This window comes from Watersipora subatra, chromosome 1, assembly GCF_963576615.1.
Source record: "Watersipora subatra chromosome 1, tzWatSuba1.1, whole genome shotgun sequence".
In the NCBI taxonomy this organism is placed as follows: Eukaryota; Metazoa; Bryozoa; class Gymnolaemata; order Cheilostomatida; family Watersiporidae; genus Watersipora; species Watersipora subatra.
In genome coordinates, this window is record NC_088708.1 from 76,967,538 (window position 1) to 76,994,474 (window position 26,937).

The 26,937-nt window shown below is 35.4% G+C and overlaps 2 protein-coding genes across 3 annotated transcripts; one reads left to right on the top strand and one right to left on the bottom strand.

Moving 5' to 3' along the window:
• The first annotated feature begins 2,421 nt into the window (after nucleotides 1–2,421).
• LOC137398217 (mitochondrial import inner membrane translocase subunit Tim22-like) lies at nucleotides 2,422–20,873 on the top strand. 2 transcript variants are annotated; one of them, XM_068084328.1, is made up of 5 exons: nucleotides 2,422–2,433; nucleotides 14,094–14,334; nucleotides 14,643–14,836; nucleotides 15,505–15,577; nucleotides 20,564–20,873. In XM_068084328.1, the coding sequence occupies exons 2-5, from the start codon at nucleotides 14,118–14,120 to the stop codon at nucleotides 20,644–20,646; spliced, it is 567 nt and encodes a 188-aa protein (XP_067940429.1). In that variant the 5' UTR covers nucleotides 2,422–2,433; nucleotides 14,094–14,117; the 3' UTR covers nucleotides 20,647–20,873. The 2 variants fall into 2 exon arrangements, with proteins under 2 accessions (XP_067940429.1, XP_067940424.1); XM_068084323.1 differs by lacking the exon at nucleotides 2,422–2,433 and adding an exon at nucleotides 13,563–13,615.
• Nucleotides 20,675–26,820, bottom strand: LOC137398213 (fatty acyl-CoA reductase 1-like). The gene is made up of 11 exons (XM_068084320.1): nucleotides 26,492–26,820; nucleotides 25,692–25,867; nucleotides 25,262–25,441; nucleotides 24,086–24,263; nucleotides 23,814–23,858; nucleotides 23,522–23,723; nucleotides 22,290–22,371; nucleotides 22,095–22,184; nucleotides 21,432–21,561; nucleotides 21,127–21,254; nucleotides 20,675–20,976 (listed from the first exon to the last, which is right to left on the bottom strand). The coding sequence occupies exons 1-11, from the start codon at nucleotides 26,675–26,677 to the stop codon at nucleotides 20,817–20,819; spliced, it is 1,557 nt and encodes a 518-aa protein (XP_067940421.1). The 5' UTR covers nucleotides 26,678–26,820; the 3' UTR covers nucleotides 20,675–20,816.
• Nucleotides 26,821–26,937: the final 117 nt, after the last annotated feature.

Below are 26,937 nucleotides of genomic sequence, written 5' to 3' on the forward strand. Positions count from 1 at the left end.
CTTTCTCTTCTGGCCACCCCTTCGCTATAACTTTCATAACAGCTTGTAGAGTCGGACAGTTTGCAGTTTCCATTTTTAGATCTTTTTTCCATGGAAAAGCTATTGTTTCAGTTAAGGCTTGAACAGTTTCTGTGAGACAGTTTATTGTTTCATTCTCCCTTGCACTGTCTGCTGGATCATTCAGGTGACACCCGTGTCTACTAAGTATGTCTGCAATATGTTGCTGCACTCCTGGGTGGTATGTTACAGTAACATCATACTGCTGAAGCCGCATACGTAGACCTTGCAGTCTTTTAGGGACATCTCTGAAAGGTTTGAGCATGATTCTTTGTAGACATCTGTGGTCTGAAAGTACAGTTGTGTGCCTGCCATATGTGTATTGATGATACCTTTCAATGGCCCACATAATGGCTAGAAGTTCTTTCTCGATGATAGCGTACCGGGTCTCTGCATCTCGAAAAGCTCAACTGCTAAACTCAAGAGGTTGATCATCCTGTAGTAAGGTTGCTCCTATAGCCATGTCACTAGCATCACACTACACAGTCAACTCTTTCTTTGGATCATAGTATTTTAGCATCATTGGCTCAGCTGCTAGTAGTGCTTTGGCTTCCAACAAGGCCTCACATTGAGCTTTGGTCCAGTTCCAAATTCCCTTATTGTTTGCATCTCGCAGACGAGCTGCAATCTCTGCTAGGTTGGTGAGGAACTTGGATAGATATTGAAGGAAACCAAGGAAACTCTTCAGTTCCTTTTCATTTTGAAGTACTTTCATTTCCGTCACACTCTTGATTTTCATGGGATCAGGCAGTAACCCTTTGTCTGTTACTATGTGGCCTAGAAACCTAATCGATTTCTGACATAACTGTACCTTGTCTGGGTTTAACTTAATTCTTAGATCCCTACAGCGCTCAAGAGGCAATCTCATTCTTGCATCATGATTTATGTGCGCTTCTACATCGTCTGAACCGCAGCCTATCACTACAATGTCATCAGCTACACAGACTACACCATCTACACCTTGCAGCGCACGATGAAGTTTCTGAAATATCTTAGAAGAGACTTTCAGATCAAACGGCAGATGTAGCCATTTATAACGACTAAAAGGTGTGTTCATGCATGTCAGTAGAGATGATTCTTCATCAAGATTCACATGCCAGTATCCAGCCTTCAAGTCTACTACAGAGAACAGTCGAGCATTTTTGAACTGTGGAAGTACATCCTCCGATGTGGGCAAAAGGTAAGATTCCCTCTGCAACGCTTCATTTAATCTCTGTGGGTCTATGCATATCCTCAGCTTGCCATGAGGCTTCTTTGCCGCTACCATGTTGCTTTTCCAAGGAGTGGGTGTATCCACAGCCTCAATTACTCTTTTCTTCACCATAGCATCTAGCTCAGCTTTAACCTCTGTGTATATAGCATGTGGCACGTGGCGCACTGGTGAGGCATGTGGTCTGACTTCTTCTGCCACTTTCAAGCGCTGAAAACCAGGTAGAGAACCTAACTTGTCGTCGAAAGCACCTGGAAATTCTTTTAAGATGTCAATCTGACCACCCGTATTCATAGCATTGATATTTCCTTGATTAATGGTTATCATGCCCATTGCCACAGAAGCTCTTAAGCCTAAAATGAGTGATCGTTCTTCGTCTACAATATGAAACGTCAGTTTGTACTTTTTGCTGTTTTTGGGATTACGAACCATTATCCTAGCGGTACCCAAGACTGTCTGCACATGGTTAGTCCATGAAGTTAGTATTGTTTTGTCTGCTGTGATTGGTACCCCCTGTGGTAACATATCCCGTCTCAAGATATTGACAGTTGAGCCACTGTCTACTTGAAACTTGGCGTCTGCGTCTATCAAAACTAAGTGTGCAAAAACCTTTTAAGAGCTGCTTTTTGTTGTGATCTAGTCTATTGATTCATGATCACTAGTCTCCCCTGCTATTGCATGTGTTGATGCATGCGCACCAGCTTTCTTTTTTAAGACAGACAGCTTCAAAATGACTTTCTGCCTTGCAAAAATTGCAAATCTTGCCAAAAGCTTTGCAAGATTCCTTCCTGGCAGCATGCCGTCTGCCACAGTATTTGCAATCCACCGACCTAGTTGCCGATTTTGTGTCCTTAAAGGAACGCGATGACTTCTCTTTGAGATTTCATTCACATTAACTGCTTCCTCTGCTTGTATCTTGTGAAGAGTAGTAGTAGCACGTTCCTCACTCTTACATAGCTTAACTACAGACTCAGTGTTTGATCAGTAGAAGCCAGCAGTTTTCTTCTTGTGTCATTGTTTTGAATGCCTAACACAAGTCTGTTGCGCAGCATTCTATCCTTCAACTGTTCAAAGTTGCACTTTTTTTCCAGACTGAGCAGTCTTGCTAAGAAAGTGTCGAAATCCTCTCCCTCCTTCTGGTCAGCAGTACCAAACACAAAGTCATGGTACAGTTCATTCTTTGTTCCAACATAATGTGACTCAAGAATATCTAGTATTTGTGTAACAGTTGTGTGTTCTTCTCCACTAGATTCTACTAGCTTTACTGCGGGTTCACCAACTGTGTATAGTAACAATGCAAAACGGTAGTCCTCGTCTTCCTTGCTTAATTTACTTACTATAGCATATCTCTCCCATTGTTTCTTGAACACCCGAAACGCTTCTTCACGATGTTCATCTAACAACAGTGCATTAGTAGGGTCAAACCTGTGAGCCATAGCTTAGTATAAGTCTTGTAGATCTTCTGTGACTAGATTTTTATTTATTTATTTTCATTAGCTTAAATTAGCATTGCACTCGTTTGCATCAGGATGATGGTAGTATATTCAGTGGGCTATTACCAGTTCACTTCAGACCCCATGTTGTGTCTTACCTGTTTGTGTTAGGTAGAATGTGTATGCAGTATATGTGTGACTATGGAAATATTAATGATTAACCTGACCAGGCTAAATCCCTAAATAAATACATACTCCAATTGTCAAGTGGCCATTTTATCGAACATGCAATTTTTACGCATGTGCAAAGCATAGTCTATATTGGCGTTGGTAATAGTTCGGCACAACAATAAATGAGAAGTTATGAACGCCGATCTATCGTAAGTCGAATTTAAATAACCGCAACGATGCTATCAAATAATACGCTATAAATCTGCTAAGTTATTATATAGATAATAATAATCTATCAAATACTACAAATATGTATTCAAGAAAAATTGACATAAGCAAACCATATTAATAATACACACAGAAACCAAAATTGACATTTTTGAAACAAAATATTTGCACCGTGTGCTCAGCCAGTTGCGTTCTGATTGTTGCTTTCATTTGGAACTATTTCGTTTTCTTTTGGCTGTTCAATACCTTACACAGTGTCTTCTGCCCACAGCTCTTCTTCTGCACTGATGAACTAGTTGATATTAGCATCCAAACTATTTGTAGCAGAGCAAAAGCTTTACGCGTTGCCATTTAGAATACACTTTTCACGCAATCAAAGAAAAACCGCGTGTAATCTTGCACATGCATGCTAAGCAGAAGTATTAGCATCAAAGTACTAGTACAGATTCCATCGTAAATGTTAAACAATGTTTCATATACATAAAAGTATCAAGACCTCATTAAACAAGAAACTTTTATTAGCCTGATGTAGTCAGTAATTATTTCTACAGTGTTGTTTTCAAAGTTTTAACGAAAAACTGTAAAACTTTGGTGTTAGAAAATAGACTTCGATACGAACAGCAACAATGAAAGGCTTAATTGTTATTGATGTAACTTAGTCATTACAGTCATACTTCAACTTACGAGCTTAATGCGTTCCGAGAATGAGCTCGTATGTCAATTTACTCGCATGTTGGTGCAACTTATTTATATATAGAACAATTAAATATATATTTATTGGTTTCCAAACTCTGAAAAATGCAAATAAAACACTCAAAACAAGATATTGTAACAAAAAGAACATGTTGGTTATTGTCCTAACTTACCACTTGCTTTCAAAAAGCAACAAATAAAAATAATGCAAGGAAATGTGTTAAATTAAAATGTAAAATTAAATACATACAATAGCAGCTAACGCTAGCATTTGCCAGAGAGAGATATATAAGTTATCCTTCATTACAACAGTTGACTTTGATAAATTTGGATTTTATCAAAGTCTTAAAAGACAAACTTGGAAGCAAATCTAAAAGCAAACTTTCATTTTTAACTTGACGTAATTAAAATTTCTTCGGCGTTCATAGTTGAAGTTTCTCGCTAGTTAGCTAATTTTTCCTTTGTTTCGCTTTCATGACTAGCCGGCCGTTTTAAGATGACCTATCTAAGGACGTTTGCCTTTGTCGCCCTTTCCACATGTTGCGATTAGGACGAACCTTTGTGTCGTCACAAAGGTTTAATGCACGACCACTAGCCAACTTGTCCGAATATTTTTATAGTTTTGATAGATAGCAACGGCCTTTTCAAATAGCGTAGTTTCAGTTTCACCGGCCAATTGTTTATCTTTTATCCAATGCCTGAGCGGTCTCCATCAGCGGTGGTGAAGATCGCTGCGCCGTTTAGAAACTACGGTTAGTCCTTTTGCGAGCTAAATGACCTGAATATAATCCTTCTGTTTGATAATTGTGGATGTATTTCTGTCATATTGCTGAGCTAGCTCAATCATGCATACACATTTCGCATATTTCTCAATAATTTTCCGTTTAATATCAATTGTTATAATTTGCTTTTTTTTGCATTATTTTTCATTTTACTGGCAAACTTTCGGTCTACGCACAGTACTTTTAATTCACATAATTCTGCACTGAAAAGCCCGCACAAAAACACGCTACAAAAGTATAACCTGTGCAGTTGAAAAATACAGATTGATGCTGTTGTCATAAAACACCTCCGGCATACTTGGCAACTGACTCACGTGCTCGTATCTCAAACATGGCTCGTATGTTAGTGCTAAAACTTGCTCAAAAGCTGGCTCGTATCTCAAGTTTCTCGTACGTTGGAACACTCGTAAGTTGAAGTATTACTGTATTGATACCATTTTGTGGACAAACTTTTACTTTTCACTTATGGGTTCGTAAAAATTATAAAATGTCAAAGTGACGTTCAAATAGAGGTGGCGTTCATGTAACGGGTGGTGTTCTACTTTTCAACCCTTCCGCTAAAGTGGCGCTCAAAAAGAGGTGGCATTTAAATAAAAGTGGTGCTCAAATAGAGGTTTTACAGTAAGTTATATATAACCAACGAAGTAGACAATTACACTAAATAACCTAGCAATTTCACTGGTTCATAGATACCAATTACTGATGTTAGTGAGTTCTGGCCTCACACTTAGGGGTTCAACATAAAGCTTTATAAATAAGAATTTAAGCAAGATAATATATTTGAGTAATGTACACTGTATATAGCAATCACATGCAAAAATGACTCTCTATAGTTAAAAATGGTTCTTTTATACTAAAACTATAATAACTTAATCGGCATCAAAGCGTAAACTATGCCAAAAACATTTTGGTATATTTGACGCAAAACATTAACCAAAATATACATTAAAATTTTTAGATACTGAGGGCACGACTACAGTTCACAGACATACTATATATCATTATTTCATTAAAAAAGATTATGCCCAGAGCTTGCAGATAGTAACCCTCGACATATAGGGAGAGAGTGCCTCCACATGTGGGCTCACTGTTCCAACTGGAGTATAACGTGCATCTTCAAACTCTTTGTGAGAAAAAGGAAACAAATCTAGTGAAAGAAGAAAATAAGTGTTGTATTATGGGATTTGTTAGGCTCAGGCTATATTGGTGTCTGAGCTCAAGGCAGTACATTTACAGGGAGTCATTTGTACAGGGAGTACAGGGAGTACATTTACAGTACATTTGTCTGAGCTCAAGGCAGTTACAGGGATTTAGAAGCCATAAACAGAAGAGCGTTCAGATGGGCAAACGGTTTTAGGAAGTATGACAGTATTACATCTTCAATGGAAAACATGTCTTGGTACACTCTTGAAGAGAGAAGATGCACTAAGGATAAAAACACTTTACTGAAAATTTTAAATCAAGACCTTATGGTCGATTTTAAAAAGTTTACACTGTGCAACTCCGCCTATATTACTCGGGGGTCTAATATTAGGCACGCTATTAATACAGATGCCATGAAGTTCTCATTTTTTAACCGAGTCATGAAGTTTTGATATATGTATGGAACAAGCTCAATAGCAGATTTTATTTAACTCTCGATTTTACAGGAATATCTGATCTCTTTTATCGTTATAGTCGCATCTTATCTCTAAAGGCTTATCGGGCCACAAGAGATATTTTATCGAGATAGATAGATAGATAGTATAGGTGGTCTTGGTAATTACAGTGAGTGGATAAAGTTGGATAAAGCTAGTGGATAAAGCTAGTAGATTAGGTAGTATAAGACAGTCTAAGGCAGTATGGGAAGGATATAAGGAAGTGTAACGAAAGACGGACGCTCGTCTGCTTCTTCAAATCAATACATTTAAGTATACACATTTATACAACAATAAGAGCACAAATTCGTTTATATTCATTCAATGGCGTCAACCAAAAATGTTCTTGATATCTGCTACCCTTAGCTCAAATTGATCGTAAGAGTTTTTTAATATGCGCTATTCCTAGTTAGTTCAAGTTTTCTTTTCAAACTTCTCCTTGTAAGACAATGATAACAAATAAACAGTTTGAAACTTTTGTTGAATTTCGCCATCGATGCAAAACGGTTTTGGGGTTTTTGTGAATAAAAAACAGCCCGTTGCTGCACAATTGTGCAGCTCATATTGCAGAGTTGTTATTGTGCAGCTGCACAAACGTGCAACTGCAATTCCTATGTGCGTAAGATTGTATACTGTAGGTATATTGACAACGACGGTACGTCGTTAAAACGTCCCGTCTCATAGCTTCTTATCCGACAGGACAATTTAATACTACAACATCGGTAAAGTAAGAGATTATGTGCTAAGTGTAGCGGACACAACAATGTTTTTTGTGGTATAGTGCTGGTCGGTCGGTTTAGATCGAGCTTAAACCAACGTGTGAGAAAGATAGGTAGATCAACCCCTCCCTGCCACTTTACCATCAACACATAGCTTGGTTTACGTAAAAGTTGCATGGGTCAGTTATGGGACCCTTCTTTTTTATTGTACGTTAATGACTTGCCAGACCTTATGGTGTCAGAATGTCGTCTGTTTGCTGACGATACTCTTATATTTAATTCCCGCGTCAACAAAGCGGTATTGCAACAAGACCTTAGGGTACTCCAAAAGTATTCTAATGAGTGGCAATTGACTTTTAATGTTTCTAAATGTGCTGTTCTTTCAGTTGGAGAGTCGAGTTCAAAAGCAAGTTATTTTTTATGCGACCAACGTTTAGACAATGTTGATTCACATCCATATCTTGGCATTGAGTTGCAAAATAACCTGAAATGGGAAATTCACTATGTAAAAATAATAAGCAAAGCTAATAGAACATTACATATGCTAAGGAGAATTTTAAAGCATGCTGACACAAAAACTCGGCAGATTGCTTATTTTTCTTTGGTGAGGCCACTTTTAGAGTACGGTTGCACGGTATGGGACCCGTTTATGAAAAAAGATGTCAAAAGATTTGAGAAAATACAGAACACCGCATTAAGGTTCATTTTTAAACTAAAGGGGCAAGTCAGTTTTACAGAAATAAGAGCAAATACAGGGATCGAGAGTTTAGCTAAACGGCGAAAAGATATTAGGTGTGCATTTTATTTAAAAGCAGTGGAAAGGAACTTTACGGTTCCTGATTTTAAAAATACTATCAAGCACCACAACACTCGACAGAAAGCAGGTCTGTTTGTGCCAACAATCCGGACAAATGCGTTTTTTAATTCTTTTTGGCCGAGAACAACTCGAGACCTGAGAGGTTTTTAGTAAAGAATTTTTGTAATAAAAGAGTTCCCACACCTTTCCTTCTTTCTAGAAGGGTGTAGTGGGAAAATTTTAGATTAGATTAGAAGTATTTGGCTATTGTGCATCATTGAAGTTATTGCTATGATCCGTTCACTTCAATTAGATATGAGTGCGCATAAAACTCTAGCCAAGGTTGATCTAGCATGGTTTACGTGAAAGATGCATAGAAGTATATGGCTATTGTGCATCATTGAAGTTATTGCTATCACGCTCTTACTTTGGTTAGATATGAGTGTGCATAAAACTCTAGCCATGGTGTTTGGTATTACGCATGTGTCTTTGTACCACTGAGTCCGTGCGCCAAGTCGTACGTGTTATTGTTATAATGCTAAATAATCTAGCCATTATTTAGCATTTCGGAATGACTGAACGTTTAAAGTTGGTAAAAGCAGAAAATAAAAGCCATTACAAACCATTGAAAAAATTATATTTAATAATTTTTGTCATGAATTTCAACTTTTACATGGCCGTTAGCTTTGAACAACTTGAAGATCAAAAATTTATTTTTTAATAGTTTCGAGCGGTTGTCATTGAACTTAATTGTATTATAACCGTCTTTCAAACTTTTTTAAATTTTTACTTTAATACAGTACTTTTATAATATCTTTTCATTTGTGTCCCAGTATATAAATTTGATTTTTCAAGTTTAAATGTGATGCTCCAAATCTCAAGATTTAGCTTATATCCCTTATATAGCCTTATTTCACCTATGCTCTACTTGAAGATTGGTCTGAATATTGTTTCATGCAATAGAATTTTTACTTTGACGCAAAACAAGAAAGTATCACTACTTCCCTATTGCTACATTAAAGTATTGCTACAATAGCCTCTTGGTTAAAACAAAAAAGTTCTCGGGGAGATAAAAAAATCAAGGTTTATGGGAACGAATGATAATGGGATTAAATGCGAAGTTGGTTCAGGGAAATGTATTAGCTCTAATAATAAATATTGAAATTACTAAAACAAATACTTCTAGGCTTAGCATTTTGACATTCATCCGCAAAAACATTGCCATCTGATTCAGTTTCATTATATGAAACTCAGTAGACTCTCATTCCAAGATTTTCAAAGGTTATCCAATGCCAGTCTGTGATGCATTTCTTGTATTATGTTTGTGCCATTGAAACTATTCACAGTTCATAAAATAAGCTTTGCTCATGTTCGTTGTAGTGACAAATTTTCATTGGTCTACAATTGTGTTGGAAAGCTCCTTATTTGATATGTATGAATACTTTAAAATATATCATACTTGACCGGTTTATCATTTCAGTTGGTAGGCCTAACCCAAGCAGTGTTTTAACAATTTCTTAAATGAATTGAGACTCATGCGTTCCTAACTACATGCGTTCCAGTTAAAGAGAACTTAGAACATTGCAATCTTAGAACATTGTACACTAGCTCATCAATGATTTGGAGTCTGAGCAAATTGCTGGGAATTTTTTAGCGTGTTTTAGCAACAAGTATGAATAGCCAAATCCATAAACACATTAAAAACAGCCTTTTCTCCTCTTGTAATTTGGGGCTAATTTATTATGTGTAGTTTACATTTTTAGCCCTAAAAAACAGATAAAATCAATAAATATATATATTAAAAGCAAATTGTAGCACGAGTTCTTACCCATTTTAGTGAAACCCGTTTACCTTTTTCTGCAAATTTTTATAACTCCTTTTACACATATATGCACACGTACAAATATGCTAGCTGAAATGCCCTTGCCGGGCAAAGGTTTTGCCTTGAATGTATTTTCTTTTCATCTCTTCCCCTCTCCACGTGTCTATCTGTTAATGTTATTAATGTACCATTTGATGTGTCTATTTATGCCCTTTGTTTAATCGTCGCGCTTGTATTTTTTGGGTTTATCTATATACAGTATATATAAATCTGTGTTTCTTCGTCTGTTTAGTTATTGCGATAAAGTTTTGGAAACGAAAAATCTGCTTTCCACTGGATTCAAACTCGGAACCTCCGGGTCTGCAGGCTTTAAACCAATAGACTATGGGCCCAACTGACCGTACTTTTGAATGATTGTAATCATGTTCATTGCATCGGCTAAAACACTTGTGCTTCAAGCATTGACGGTTATTAACTAGCACGCTTGATCATTACTGATCATTATTTAGTACGTTTAGAACATCATTAGTTACATAAGAATTATTAGGCTGGCTTCACACACTACTCTTATTGTAGTAAAAATTTAGGCTTAATTATGAGTTTACCAGGTTAGTTACTCAAATTCATTTGGTAATTATTTCATTACCCGTGCAACGCCAGGCATTCAGTGTTTGACCGTCATATGTCCAGTGAGTAGCAAGCAATTTGTTAAAATACGTTAACTGTGAAAAACTATTGTTCGCAGTAAAAACTGTCGACTTGGCATTGTTTTTCGTATAGCATTTGTTTGGATATCAGAGTTTTATTACCAGTTTTACTTCTTGCCGCGATTACAGAATACAAGCTGCATGTAAGCATGTACTTTGTATTATTAATTAATATTACCTTTTTGCATTTGTTTTTCTTTTGAAAGTTTTTAAAAGCTTTATATTCATTCCCTATTTTTTCAATTTGTCATTTTCAAATGTGCCACTTCAATTTGCCGGCCAGCAATTTCCTGCTCTACTTTTGTTTGCATTGACTTACAACAAATCCTAAGGTCAATCACTAAGAACTATCGGCCTTCACCTCTTAAAAATGATCTATACATTCTCTTTCTCTCTGCTCGGTCAGAGAAAGAACATCGTTTGATCTCATTCGCTTCAGCGATGTAACTAATTTCTGTATACGGTAAATGCCCCTATAACGTATACCTCCTCTAACAGAAATTCCAGATAGCGTAAAAGATTTATACCAGTTTTTGCTTCATACTACGTAAAGAATTTCATATAACATAAAGTGTCAAGTCAGTGCAATTTCTCAAATTCGATTTGAATGGTAACATATCTCGTCGCACCTTAAAGTGCAGAAAAAAACTATGTATGTATCACATTATATATATATATACAACTTCCATGACATTCTGGTTCGTCGTGGTAAATCGTCAGATGTGTCAGCAAAACAGAGAGAATAGGTAGCTGTACCATTGTTATAAATACTTAAACGTGATCGTTTGGTGCAGGTGTTACAGGGTCGGTCTATCAATTTGAGTCTCACAAGTTTTAGTATTGTCAAAAGTTATTTTTTATCCTAACCTTGACCCCTAGATACATATAGACGACAAATTGGTAGACGCCACTCTTACAATCTATATATATATTTCTCAAAGTATGTCCGTGGATATGTTAGTATGTTGGTACGCATTCCGGCTATAGATCTTAAAATTTGGAATAAAGATTCCATGCCGAAAAAAATTTGATCTTGGACTCTGCCATTCGCCAGTTGGACGCCCTACCCACTAGACTACAGAAATTGAATTGCTAGCTTGCCAATATAAGTCATTATATGAGAGCAAATACCTAACAGCTTTGCGTATGGCGCGGGCCATCGCATAACGTCACGAGAAGCTGTTCACTCACATTATTAAACATACTGGCTAATGGCACGCAGGCTAATAGCGAGCAACTCTCACTACTTCTCAATGTTTATAAGACAAAACACTTTTCTCATGATAATTATGTACAATAGTTTGAAAGTTAGAATGGCAAATGTTGTTATAAATTAAATACAAATCAATTTTCTGTCCAAAGACTTTTCTATCACCCGGGTAGCACAGCTAGTGAAAATATATTTTGCTATGCTTTGTTGTAGACGTACAAGGTATTTGTTATAAGTTTAACTTTGCAGAGTGAACTTTGATGTCTAGAAATAAATAAACAAATCATTGTAAATCACCGTTGAAGACGTACGTTTCACATTAACTTATTGTAAAATTAGTGCAGTCTTGGTCTATGAAACTAGTGAAATTAATCAAAAAAGGGAGGAAAGTTGTTGATGCAAAGTAATAATATTGCACTTACAGTATAGCCAACAAATTACAAAGTTAAATATAGGTTTTCCTTTTTGTATGGCTGAAAAGGTGAGTTTGGAAAGATCTTAGAATGGATTAGGCAATTTACAGATATTTTACTATTCTTATAACGTAAAATCGCTATAACGTTGACGTTCCTAAAACAGATTATTTACATATGGGAACGTCTACTGTATCAATTTTTTTACATTTGTACTAATATCGTTGTATCCGAAGTTTTGATAGCTTCTGCAACAGTAATGTTTTTATATACACACTTCTATGTAGTCATTGTTATTCAATAAATATAAATCTCAGTGTCTGTTGTCCGTATGTCAAGTTATAGCAGTTAAAATACTGCTACAGAAAACAACCGCCTCAGACAGGGATTGAACTTTGAAACTCCAGTTTTTCAGACAGGCGCATTAACCACTACACCACGTGGCCACCTTGACAAACTGTGGAATAGTTGTGTAAATGCTTATTACACCTGCCAATCTTTAAATGCGATTGGTAAAAGTCCACAAGCTTGAGCCATCTTGCTTGAACTACTAGAAGAAAAATATGTACCCAGACTTTACCAAAATGCTATAAATATATGTATATGTAGCGTAAACTTAATTAAACTTGTTGCACAGACAGAAATAAACAAGAACCTTCATTTAAAGTTTGGAATGCTAAATGTTGCATATGTTGATTAAAAATAAATTTGTTGTGCAAACACTTGATACCCGTGCAACGCCGGGCATATACCTAGTTCAACATGTTCATGATTTTTATTTTATCAGTTTGCATTAATTGTATCAGTATCAAATCAATTTTCATTGTAATCATCGTAAAAGAATAGACTTTATCTAGCCATTACGTACCAATTATTTTACACTTGAACACCTTTGCTATTGTTTTATATTCTCTCTAAATTTATTTGAGTTACACAAAGCACTTTTCTCGTGATATGACGTTTTAGAAGATTTTTATTTCCATTTTTATGTAATGAACTTCACTACAAAACAATAAAATTCTTTAAATCTTACACACCGTATAAAATTTTGGTAGTTTATATACCTACTGGGGAACCCACCACCCTAAAAATTATATTTAAAAATTATTATATATATTTAGTCTAGCTTAAGTTACTCAAATTTATTGGGTAAAGAAAATTAGCCAATGTCAACTACATCACCTGCAACTGTTTATAAACTGTTTTGACTTTTGAGCGAATATAGCATAAGAAGTAAGAAATGTTTGAATTATGCATTGGCCGGACACACCTAAATAAACACCTTCATTTAAGAGTTAGAATGGTAAATGTTGTATATGTTGAATAAAAATAAGATTTCTGCGCAAAGACATTTTTATTACTCATGCAATGTTGGGCATTCATCTAATGTATATTATATGTAATTACTCGAATCAGCGTTTACGAAAAACTGATTAAAATAAAAAAAGCAAAAATCTTTGTAACGCTTTTGTATATTTATTAAGAGGCACACAGATGAAGAAAATAAAGCAGGAATATTAATAGTCAATATCAATAATGTGGCAGACAACTAACAAAAGTTCTTGGCAGTAAATTTATAAAAAAAATCACCAAACTAATGCTAAAAGTTGTGAATCACAAAACATTTTTAGGTCCAACCCTCTATTTGATAAGAAGCAATTATTGCGTGTTAATTTTTATTTTCTCAGCATCTATGAAAAATGAAGCACAATTTGGTGACAGCGAAGTAAGTACAGAGTAAGTACAAGGTTTTTACTTCGTAACACTGGTAGTTTGATGCAATTACTAAGCGGAATGGTAAGAATTCAATATGGTGGCCAATAGGTTATTCTTTATATTTGTTTGAGATTGAATTTTTAAAGAACTTATGTTGTTTGTTTTAATTTAATTGAGATTAAATCGAAATATATCGTATCATAAAGAATACCCTTCATTAATCCCCAACTTCTTTTAAAATGTTTTTGTTAAAATCTTCACCAAGACCTCAGTAATCCACATCAATTTTCAAGTAATTCTGACCAGCCATTTAACTATAAGTCACTCTGTTTTATGCATCTAACTCTCTATCCATCAATACATACTACCTTTGTGTATACATGTATCTACATATACCAGTGCACCAAGACTAAGAAACCACCTAACAATTGTTGAGATTCTTGCGGGTATTATCACCTCTGTGTGTAGTACGCTTATTACAACCATGCTAATCTAACAGATGTGAACAAAGGCCTGCCTGAGAATGCCAGAGTCGACTAGCAACAATAACTATGTAAATGCATTACAATCGAGGGACTTTGATGTCGTGATGCAGCGCTTGATGGGTGAAAAAATGCAGCGTACACCTCGGTACATAGAGACGTGGAAAATGGTCAAGGCTTCTCGACCCAAGGAAGAAGCGATGGTTCATGCTGCCTTTGAAAGCTGCCTTTTCAAGTCGGCTCTAAGCTGTTTTGCTGGTAAAGAAAATAAAACAATGGTTGTGTAAAAAGTTGCTATACAACATTATTGATTCGATTGTACTAAAATGTTCAATGCGAAGATGGCTTATTTCTGCTTGTCAAATTAAGTTTTATCTCCTATTTTAGGCATTGGTATAAAAGCATTTTTATCTTGTTTTAGTTTTTGGTGTTAAAGTATTGTTTGTCTTAAGGCTTTGATACTGTAGTATTCTTCTCTTGTTTAAGGTTTCAGTATTTGAGTACAGCTGTTCTCTTGTTTTAGGCTTTGGGATTGGTGGAATTGGTGTACTGTCCTCATGTTTTAGGCTTTGGGATTGGCGTATTGTTTGGTGTATTTACGGCCAGTGTCGACCCCATGTCAACATATTCTACTGCCTCAGATCAACCTCCGTCTACCCGGGAATATCTTCGTGAGGCAAAGGCACGGTCAATGTCCTATGGCAAAAATTTTGCTGTTGTGGGAATGATGTTCGCAGGGATTGAATGTACTATGGAGACCGTGAGTGTACTTGATAGGTCTGCTTCTAACACCTACGTTACAATTTTTCAGCAAATTTTTTAAATTTCATTGTAAAAGTTTGCAGTTTGTTCCATGACATGTTTTATTTGCTGTTAAGCATTTATACTTTCGCAGAATGTCAGCCTCAAGTACAAACACCCCCCCTCTTTTCAAGAGTTTCTTTTCAAGAGTAACAAACTATGTAACTTTCACATTGTATTAATTTGTAGTCTGAGCATGTTCCGGCTTATTCTCAAAGCTATATTAATATAATGATGCCCAGCAGATGTATATTAGCAGGCGTTTTATAATAGTTCTTTCAGGGACAACTGTTAGCAACTTTGTTCCGCGCTTCTGACCAATCCCAGAAAATTCATCAATCAGAAGAAATTCATTGGTTGAATGGGTACTAGCAGTAAATATTGCCCTTTACTAGACATAGTCACATAGTATTTATGTATCAATCCTTCTTCGTGTCTAAGCGTCACTTCACACATACCTGGCTTCCCTGCCTATAACCCATAAGTTATTCATTGATGTTCTCAGGCGCATATTGTGCTTGCTGTCCTAGCAATGGTGGTGTTACTTCTTATGGTACAGCAGCTAATTGGGCTCAATGAATGGAGAATGAATACAAGCATATTTACTCGAAATTATATTGTTTGTAGATTCGAGGCAAGAGTGAATTAGCCAATGGAACATATTCTGGAGCTATAACAGGTGGACTTTTAGGTTTCAGAGGTGCGTCATATATACCTTTCATGAAATTTATGTATGTTGCAAGATCAAGTATGGATAGTATTATAGAATAGCATTGAACACTTACTGTGATTGCCTAGTGTACGTGCGCAGATCATGTACGTACGCAGATCATGTACGTACGCAGATCATGTACGTACGCACTTGCTGATGAACGCCTTTGTTTTGTATGTCATTTATTATCATCACGGCATCTCACAAGTAGAATCAGTTTGAACAGCGGCATCACCGATCTTCATTTACCTATATATGCCATTACTTTCTAGACTATTGAACATGTTGTTTGGTAAACCAAACCATAGAGTTATCTCCCCCCTAGAGTGATAACTGCCATCAACAACACGAGCGTTTCCGGTGCCAACAAGGAGCGTTTAGGCCACGCCTCTTTTTTGTGCTAGTCAATCGCAGTGATTGACAGAACGATAACATCAGCCATGAGAATGATCATGAATTTCCACAGTTAAGATAGTAATTATTGCTCATATTAAAGAAATGATGATTATAGTTTATTACTCTAATATATGCTTATTATTTAAAGCAATTCAATACCTACATGCATTGCAAAGGCATTGAATAGATAGTGTTAAGTAAGTGAGTTAATGCAATCAGTTACTCCAATGATATACAGCCCCCACACATGGGGGGCTGTATATCATTGGTTACTCATAGATAAGATAGATAGTCATAGTGGAATTGTATTAAATTGGTGTGATGGGAAGCTAATCGACTGCCATCAACTGAAAGTATTGACATTGTATGGTGATAGAGCGATTCATTGACATCACAGTTCACAAACAGCCCTTGCATGTAATATTAGATTTCAATACATATCAATGAAATACATACCCTAGGACACTTATATTTCGCTAGTATTTAGTTTCGTGAGTAGCTCACAGAGTAAAATTTCGAAGCAACTTAATTTCGCAGCTCTGTTAAGTGCGAAAATATAGTGATGTGAAAATAGATGCAGTGGAACAAACATAATTAGATTCCTCAGGTTGAGTTCACCGAAAAAAAAAAAATTAAATTTGCGACTAGTTTGTAATTGTGAACCGCAGGTAGAATGGTGTGGGCAAGGTCGATAATGCAATTTGATCGCTTGCTGCTATTTGTTTCTTGGACTATCAACAGACCCGTTTTCACTGGCCGGCTGAGCCGCCCCATCTTTTTGGGAATTTTTTTACGGTAAGTACAGTCTAACTCGGATAACTCGCCCTCGGATAAAATGTAACATTTCATCTCAAACACATGGTCAACTCAAACGGATTTGTTTGGTCAGTTTCAACGCGATGATAAATTCCTTCAAATAACTCGACCTCAACATCATTTATTCGAAAAGTTATTTGCCCAACGGCCATGGACGCGGTTTTTATCGCTGTAGAATATCACTTCATTCCAAGCCATAGAGACAAACATCAACTTCTAGTAGTTCTTAGGCATCATTATTATCATCATCAGAGGCAAAATATTTTTGTTAACGACTTTTATAAAGGTTTGCAGAAGATTAGGTTTTATCAAACACCCGCTTGGCCATGTCCCATCTAAAGCGTAAAAGCCTCCGAATGAACTTAAAATAAAATCCGCAAAATTGATCTTGGTTAAAACGCTCAAAAGAAAAAGATGTCTTTTTTCTGAGCGTTTTAACTGCGGTCATGTTTTCCCTATTTTAATTTAAAAACGTCTCGGCAGTCACATCACTTAAAACAAAACAAATCTCAAAAAATGACAAGTTATTGAAGAGGTGTCAGTGGTGAATCCAAACCTTTTCAGAGCCATGCTGCTTGTGTAGTACTGCGAGTGTCAGTGTGTCTTATTTTCTTTCAACACACGGTGCTCGCTGCATTGATTGATGTCCCCAGCAAACGATAGCGCTACTAATGCATGTGCATTGACATCAAATTCTTATCATTATAAATCATTCTTAATGGGAAAATAATCATAATTATTTGCAAAATAATAACGTAATAAAATTTTGGCAGTCAAATTATTTTGTTGGTTTATATTTTAACGATGCTATGGTGGTCGTTAAAAACGTTAAAATAAATGTCGTTATAAAATTCCATTCTACTGTATCAACGAACAAAGCTATTTAGTTTCGCTTTTTCGCTAGTTTGTTATGATAGTTTAGTTTCGCACATGAAACTTTCGCGAGAGGATGACACCGCGAAAACGCGAAAGTTAGATGCCGCGAATACATAAGTGTCCTAGGGTAGACTAGCTTAAAGCAAAGATGTCCACTAGTTAGTGGACATCTTTGCTTGATGTAAGCAAGCAAAAAGTTTGAAAGTTAGAGTGGCAAATGTTGCTATATGTTAGATAAAAATAAATTATTCTTAATTATACTAAATTATAATTATTTAAAAATAAAAAAGACTTTTATTACTTTATTTATTAAATAATTTTTTATTGTAATCATAGCTAAACAGAGTATATTTAGCCATCACTTGCTAATTATTTCACATTTACATTTAAACACATTTGCAGTTTCATTTTTCTTCCTAATTCATTTTAACAAAAATCTTATTTCATGATATGAAGTTTAAAAGTTGTAGTTGTTTGAAAAAGCTTGAAAACATTTACAGTTGTTCTTATTTTCTCTCTTCTCTTCATTTATTTCAATTACACAAAACTTTTCTCATAATATGTAGTTTGAAAGTGGCAAATGTTGTTATATGTTCAATAAAAATAAATTATAACTTACTTAATTATACTAAATTATAATTATATAAAAATAAAATAGACTCTTTTATTACCTTATTTATTAAATAATTTTTCATTGTAATCATAGCTAAACAGATTATATTTAGCCATTATTTGCTAATTATTTTACATTTGAGCACATTTACAGTTTTTTTTCCTAATTTATTTCAACAAAACACTTCTTCCATGATATGAAATTTAAAAGTTGTAGTTGTTTGAAAAAGCTTGAAAACCTTTACAGTTGTTTTCTTTTTCTTCTTAATTCATTTGAACTGCTTAAAAATATTTTCTCATGATATGAAATTTAAAAGTTAGAATGGTAAATGTTATATAAAAATAAATTTTCTGTCCAAAGACTTTTTCATTACTCGGGCAACTCGGGTAGTACAGCTCATAGTTGATGGCAGTCGATTAGCTTCCCATCACACCAATGCAATACAACCCCAGTATGACTATCTATCTTATCTATGAGTAACTGATTGCATTAACTCACTTACTTAGCACTATCTATTCAGTGCCTTTGCAAGTCAAGTAGGTATCAGGGATTACGTGTGTCACAATTTCCACTTCCATAATTCATTTCCATATCATTTCCATAATTTATTTCCATATTAATTCCATTTCCATAACATTTCCATAATTCATTTCCATATTATTTCCATTTCCATAACATTTCCCTACTTCATTTCCATATTATTTCCATTTTCATAACATTTCCATAATTCATTTCCATATTATTTCCATTTCCATAATATTTCCATAATTCATATCCATATTAATTCCATTTCCATAACATTTCCATAATTCATTTCCATATTATTTCCATTTCCATAACATTTCCCTACTTCATTTCTATATTATTTCCATTTCCATAAAATTTCCATAATTCATTTCCATATTATTTCTATTTCCATAACATTTCCATATTATTTTCATTTCCATATTATTTCTATTTCCATAACATTTCCATATATCATTCCATAACATTTCCCTACTTCATTTCCATATTATTTCCATTTTCATAACATTTCCATAATTTATTTCCATATTATTTCCATTTCCATAACATTTCCCTATTTCATTTCCATATTATTTCCATTTCCATATTACTTCCATTTCAATAACATTTCCATATTATTTCCATTTCAATAACATTTCCATATTTCTAAAATAAAATTTTCATATCCATCTCCCTAAAATTATGGAAATATTTGTTTATGGAAACAATGATATACAGGGGGGCTGTATATCATTGGCTGTATATCATTGCTGCATGGAGCTGTGGGGGGCCGCATATCATTGATGGAAATGGATATGAAAAAGTAAACATTTCAATAATATGTTTAGCGATCCCTGGTAGGTATTGAATTGCTTTAAATAATAAGCATATATTTGAGTAATAAACTATTATCATCATTTCTTTAATATGAGCATTAATTACTATCTTAACTGGAAATTCATGATTCTTGTTTAACCCTTTTCATGGCTGATGTTATTGATCTAGTCAATCACTACGACTGACTAGCACAAAAAAGGGGCGTGGCCTAAACGCTCCTTGTTGGCACCGGAAACGCTTGTGTAGTTATCACTCTAGGGAGAGATAACTCTATGAACGAAACAATCGCTTTCGACTATTTTTAGTTTAATGTTTATTGTTTAGTTAAATGTTGTAACCAATACATGAGGTGATCAGTTGAATGGAACATCATGTTTGTTTAAAATCTTAGAACTGGGAGATAAAGATTCAAAATATTTGCTTTGTGGTTCTTTGTGAGAATTGTGTTTCTGTTAATTGTTTTATCAATTTAAAATAGGAGAGTTTTTGCTTATTAAAAAAAAACATATTATTTTGCAGTAATTTTATGATTTATTTTTGATCAATTACAGGCCTGATAATTGTTTTGCACATTTAAAAAAGTTTCACACCAAAATGATCATCACTAATTCTAATCATTCATATATTATAAACAGAAAACTGTGTAAAGAATAGCAAAGATTACTTACAAAACATTTGCTGCAGTCGATCTTGCCAGAGAGATTTGTAACAGATAAGGAAGCTTTCTTACCAACAATGTCTTATCTGTACAGTGACCAGTACTTTTGTTCATTGGCTGATGCAAAAGTTAAAATCATCTCTAAATGTGGGAGTATTTTTTTTCCCAAAAAATTCTTATCACATGTTCAGACTAGACCATTTGTACATATAGATCTTATTTCAATAAACCATTAGTCACTGGGTTACTGTATGCATCATTCTTTTCATTTTAGCCGGTCCACAGGCTGCAGTAGTTGGTGCGGCAGGTTTTGCTGCCTTCTCTACTGTCATAGACTACTATCTGCGCGGACACTGAGTGGGAGTTGATAAGCGCGCTTGAGATGTAGAAGTCAGCCGGCCACAACCTGAGGCTACGTCATGACCAGCTTCCACTATATTTAAATCACATAAAACAATATCTAAATGACTATCAATCAGTTGTGAAAATTTGTTGAAAGCAGTTATCTGGCTATGGTATGAATATCTTTATACTGCCTTGGCAAACTTAGGAATCTTTCCATAAATAAACATGGATAACGCCAATATCATACTCCAAGTTTTCTTTGCCCACTCTAGCTTTGTACTGGCCAACCGGATGAACAGCAGGAAAAGCACAAACTCCCAGAACCTGTCCGACCACCATATCCTGTGCAAAGAAGTGACTGAATTTTATTTGAAATTACAGACATGGGAGCTTTCCAAATATCTGCTAATTTACTGTGGTAATCGTCTTCCATGAGCTATTTAAACACAACTGGTGACTATCCATTAAGTATGACCCTAACATTACAAGTACCTGTTGAGAGATGTCCGGGCTGCTGGAAGGTTTGAAAGGGACTCATTGAGCACATATTTTTTTACACCCATGCAAAGTCCTTCTATATATGTCGGCCAATGTGTGCATGAAGTGTCCAATCCAAACACCTGCAGATCAGTAACATTAACGCTATTGGGGAAAATCAACCTATCACACCAGTCATGATACACAGCAATATACAATCGATGTTAACATTGTGGTTAGTACTTTTGCGGCTAGTGATATCTCTGCAGTATGTGTAAACAGCAATATATCTACAGTAGGTGGTATTGGAGTAGGTTTACCTTCTTGTCAGCAGCATTTAACTTGGACATGAGCTCCTTTATGTTGCTGTTTTCGATCTTCCAATCACGACATGTAAAATACTGGACAGAAGCAAGGAGCTTGAGAAACTGCCGCATCGTGTTCACATAGCTAAAGCAATCCACATGAGCTTTCACGAGGAGCATAAGTTAAAGCGGCTCACACGTGCATACAAGAGAAACATTAGCAACTACAACCCACACATATAGGCATTGAAAGCATAGACTGAAGCATAGACTCGCAAAGTAAAGCAACCTGTGATTTTATGCACGAAAAGCATATGTTGAAACAGTTTTTACGATGAGCATAGTTTACAGTAGCACAAATGTTATAAGACGGAGCCTAGGTCAAGGAAACTCGCGTGTACAGAGGAATATATACATGTGTGTATATATACATATGTATATATATATGCAGGTTAAGCTTAAGCATCATATAGCACTCTGTTCCACCAGCAGTCAGTGGTAAACAGTGGGTAGGCAGTCGTAAACAGTGGATAGGCAGTAGACAGTGGTAAACAGTGGGTAGTCAGTAGTAAACAGTGGGTAGTCAGTAGTAAACAGTGGGTAGGCAGTAGTAAACAGTGGGTAGGCAGCAGATGGTATCACATTAGTTATGGCAGAGTGAAAGGGCTGAAAACTCACTGGGGGGACCTGCCGAGGAGCAGGTTGATAAAATCAGCGCCATATGCAGGAAAAATGTGGAACAATCCATTCTTCAGCGTGTAGACTAGCCTAGAAATAGCATAATTACGAGGGATACAATCAAGCATCTAGTTGAAACAAGACATTGGATTAAAATACCTTCAGGCTTGTCGCCACGAAGGCATATGACATTACCTGTTGTTAGTCATGGAAGCCTGCGGTATTCTGATCACACTATCGAAAGGATTCTTCCGGAAGCTCCTGCAAACTATTTGCTCTGTAAAAAGAAGATAAGTAAGATCAGATATGAGTCTTGGTATCGATATAAACCTACCCGAAATATTTTTTGATGACCTATCAATACATAAATCTATATGTATAAATCTCAAAATTTGTGTGTTTTTCTGTGTGTCCAGCTATAGCTATTGAAATCTTGGAATGAAGAATCCGTATCGCAAAAGATTTCATCTCGGAACTTCCCATTCCCCGGTCAACACGCTAATCCCTTAAGCTACGCAAGATTGATGGATTCATTGGGCAATATAAGTAGATACGTGAGTGAAAATACACATGCGTTACACATATGCGTTACTATGTGTTACGCAACGTAATTAAAGCTTGCTCTCATGACTCTTATTGGTAAGTTTAGCAATAGGTGACTAGCTTACTCAAATTAGCCATTGGCAATATGCCAAGCAAATGGCAAGTGGCAGGCAACTACATTGCCTGTCACCGTTTATAAGCTGATTTTTAATACCCGTGTAACGCCGTGCATTCCGTTAGCTTACTATATGCGGCAAAGTTCTTTGTCTTTTGGATCACAAATTATGTTTCGTTATTTACTTTAAAACGATTGATTTCATCCAAATATAACCCTTTTTCCAACTGGCAATGCATGTAGATATCAGAATATTTTCTACAAGCAAATAGAGTGATTGCATCACATTTGTATCTCTTAAAAACTTTACAAATAAACTTTGAAACGCATCAAACTTTGGCGTGCTTCCAAATCCACTAAATGCAAGAATGGCAAACTGCAATTATGTTTCCACCTGGCAACCAGTCAAGACTGAATTGACCTTAATTTGACCTTAAATAGCAAACTCGCTAACATTTATTCATGAGTAAAACTTGCACAAGCATCATCTTCGATTCAACTCAAGTTTCCCATGACCATAAAAGATTGTTGACATTTTGACAGTTGCTCACTATAATTTTCTTATGTTGGCTTTTCACTGATATGCTTAAAGGATTGAAATATAAATGCAATAGTTTGATGTCGCGTACTGCCATAGATATATTCGGTTGAAGTACTCAGATCATGCTTAACTACAAATACCGATCAGTTAGTAATGTGTACAACATATATATATATATATATATGTACTGTATATAAATTATGACATAAAATGACTGTTTTCACCTACCTAAACTTTGCCAAGTCAATCGACGGCTTGCGTTAGATGTCAGGTTATAGATCTGGAGAGGACTTGTGGAACCAGTTGATGACTTGCTGGCGTGCTGATGCCAGGCAACCGCTAGAAGAGTGTTTACAACTGTGTCAGCAGGTATGAGCTCAGCTGTCGATTTGGCGCGCCCTTTTAACACCCTCAGATATCCTCTCCCAGACTATCATTTAAAAATACATGTGAACATCCCTACATACGCGCAGTAGCTTCAGTCTTGCAACATTTTATTGGAAGATTTAGTAAGACTCACCGCTTTGACAATAGGAACAAGGCCGTTTGGACTGTCTATCCAATCCTAAAATAAAATATATCTGGTTAGAAACGGCCGAGTAAACAAATGTAGCTATTTTATACGAGGTGTCTATCAACAGCTGTAACCTTATCACGCATCACAGAGCCTGAAGAAAACCTAAAAGCCATCGATGAGTGACTCGCTCACATATATGGCAACGTGGCGTTCGTCGCTGAGTAGCAGAAATCACCTTTTATACATTGTTGTCAAACATCACACAGAGAACATACCTGAAACGGTTCCCGCCAGGTTGAACCAATGATGGCAGGTCTGACTATAGAAATGGGCAGGTCAGAAAATGACTGCTGGATAAGATATTCACATAAAGACTTGGAGTATGTAAAAGAATTAGCATATCCTTGCAGCAGGTAGGCTTCCATATCTCGAAATATCTCATCTGACACCCATCTAGCATAATAGGAGAGAATTTGTTGTTGCTGGTCTGCTTGCAATACAAGTTAAACACACATTGACCACTTTCTTAGACCCCAAATTATACAGTGATATTCTTTTTGAGATAGATATTAATTAAACTGTTTAATCGTTAATATAAATCATTATACATATATATACATATACATACATATATATATACATATGCATACATACATATACATACATACATATACATACATACATATACATACATACATATACATACATACATATACACACATACATATACATATACACACATACATACATATACACACATACATATACATACATATATATATGTATATATACATATATGATTAATGACTGATAATGTATACATATATATATATATAAATATACATATAAATATATATCAGTAAGAGGACAAAATGCTTAGTAAAAGTCACTATAAATCTGTTTCGTGTTACCGTGCTCTGCAGGTGATATACATGTACAGATATATACGAGACAATTTTATGACCAAAATTTCTTGCGGCAGCTACAACATTGTTTCAAGAAACAGCATGGTAGTTGAAATTTTAGTCATAAAACTCATCTAGTTTCAATATGCTCAATTTGAAGAGATTTGAGTTCACTTGTTTAACTTAATTACTTTAAAGTGACCCATTATATACATACATGTATATATGCATGCATATACATCTATACACCGGCATTTATATTTATGCCACCTACAATGGTCATACTATATCTCAGAGATCAGCGAAATCAATCAGACAATCCTATCAAGGTATTGAAAAAATTGTTCAGGTTTGCAAACTTTTCTATGATCAGAGCAGACTGTACAAACTGATTTATTTGTTAGATAGATGCAAAATAACCAAAGTGGCATTTTATAAACAAGTACTGGTGTTTTAGCATTAAAACATCAGAAAGTTTGGCAGTGCTTCTGAGGCCAAGTAGATTCCGCTAAAGAATGCTCGAACTTGTGGGAGTAAAAAACTCACTCAGAGGCGCCGAGCAGCTTGTTAGGCTGAAGGGCTGGTTGGTAGATAATCTCACCAATACTTGTTTGGCTGCTGTTAGCATATATAGATGATAGATGCACCACAGAAACAAGTTTGCTCATAGACCTGGCAAACGTGAGGACGTTCCTAGTTCCATGTACATTGACTTCCAGAGCATCCCTGCATCAGATTATAGAAAGGAAAACCTAAAGGAGACTGGTAACAGCTTTTGAGCCATGCATTCGTGACAGACATGACATCAGCATATTTTATATTTTGTAAACAGTTACCCAAGTATAAAAGTTGACAAAACATCATTCCTTGAATGATGGCTGAACTTGAAAGCTTCTACGAACTTGTTTGACAACCGGACTAACAATCATCAATCATAATAGATACTAGATAGTTCATGCCTTCTTTCAGAACTTACTTAAGATGAGCATCACAGTTAGATATCTGTGCTAGATGTATGATTACAGAAGAATTGCTCAATAACAATTCTTTATCTGATGGACTAAGACCCAAGTCAGTTTCAAGAATATCTCCTTCAACAGCTGTTATTTTCTCCTCAAATTCGCCATTCACCTCCTTCAATTTGCTGAATACCTACATCGAAAAAATATTGTTTTTAAAAACAAAGATGATCATAAACATATTTAACCCACAAAAGATTTAAGAAACTAAGATTCTTGACCATTTACATGAAGTAACATCAGTAAGTTAGGCAAATGTTCGTGAAGCATGATGTTTAACTTTATGATAAAATAATCTAATGCTAATTTAATGATGCATTCCAGCATACACTCAATAAATTCATTTTATTCTTCTCAACTACATAGGGCCTACAATTGGGTCAAATAAGTAATTAATTCCAATTGTACTACAAAGTAGATGTAGGGCCTAAACAAGAACAAAAAAGGCTGTTTGATTGTTAATTGAAAGACAGAGTTTGTGTATGTGCAATAGGCCTATTCAGAGAATTGTACACAATCCCAAAATCTCTTGTTTGTTCGTAAATTAACAGTAAAGAATGTCATGACTTGATAGTAAAATCATATAATAAACTTTGAATCTCAAAACCACCACAATTATAATAATATGTAAACATTCAGGTACAAAAGCTAAATCTCTGCCCTACCATAAACTACCCTGCTATAAACTGTGTGTACTAAAGGCAGGGAAATAAGAAAACGCGTAATCAGAATGTTCTGTTAAGTTGAAAATAATTACCTTGTTTTCTAAAATATGTGCAAGCCGGTCTTGTACCGTGCTATATGTATTCTTTCTCATCACAACAAATATACGTTCAACATCTGAGCTAGTGAGGATTTTACAAACTAGAAGTTTGCCGATGAATCCGGAAAATCCTGTTACAACGAGACTTCGCCCAGCCAAAAATTGTTGAATGAGTGACATTATTACATGAAGCTATAAACCAAATACTTGTATTTAATAATGTAAAAATACTAATCGATAGGTTTCTGAAGATCGTTAATAGCCGCCCCACTGTTTAATAGGGTAATAAGGTCAAAGCGATATTTTTTCCTGAACTTCGCCCATTGCTTAGAGTAACAAACTAAACTACAACCTTCGCTGTTATTTTGTAGAACCAAGTTTGTGTATAAAACACGATACTCATACATTGTGCCGCTTAAAAAAAACAAATATTATGGTTT

What these genes read in the sequence shown, in the direction of transcription:
- LOC137398217 (XM_068084328.1), top strand. Translation starts at nt 14,118, where the DNA reads ATGCCAGAGTCGACTAGCAACAATAACTATGTAAATGCATTACAATCG. An exon ending in GGCTCTAAGCTGTTTTGCTG is followed by an intron (nt 14,335 to 14,642) that starts GTAAAGAAAATA and finishes CTCATGTTTTAG; the next exon opens with GCTTTGGGATTGGCGTATTG. An exon ending in TTGAATGTACTATGGAGACC is followed by an intron (nt 14,837 to 15,504) that starts GTGAGTGTACTT and finishes TATTGTTTGTAG; the next exon opens with ATTCGAGGCAAGAGTGAATT.
- LOC137398213 (XM_068084320.1), bottom strand. Translation starts at nt 26,677, where the DNA reads ATGTCACTCATTCAACAATTTTTGGCTGGGCGAAGTCTCGTTGTAACA. An exon ending in CCTGGCGGGAACCGTTTCAG is followed by an intron (nt 23,859 to 24,085) that starts GTATGTTCTCTG and finishes ATTTTATTTTAG; the next exon opens with GATTGGATAGACAGTCCAAA. An exon ending in ATTGACTTGGCAAAGTTTAG is followed by an intron (nt 22,372 to 23,521) that starts GTAGGTGAAAAC and finishes TTCTTTTTACAG; the next exon opens with AGCAAATAGTTTGCAGGAGC.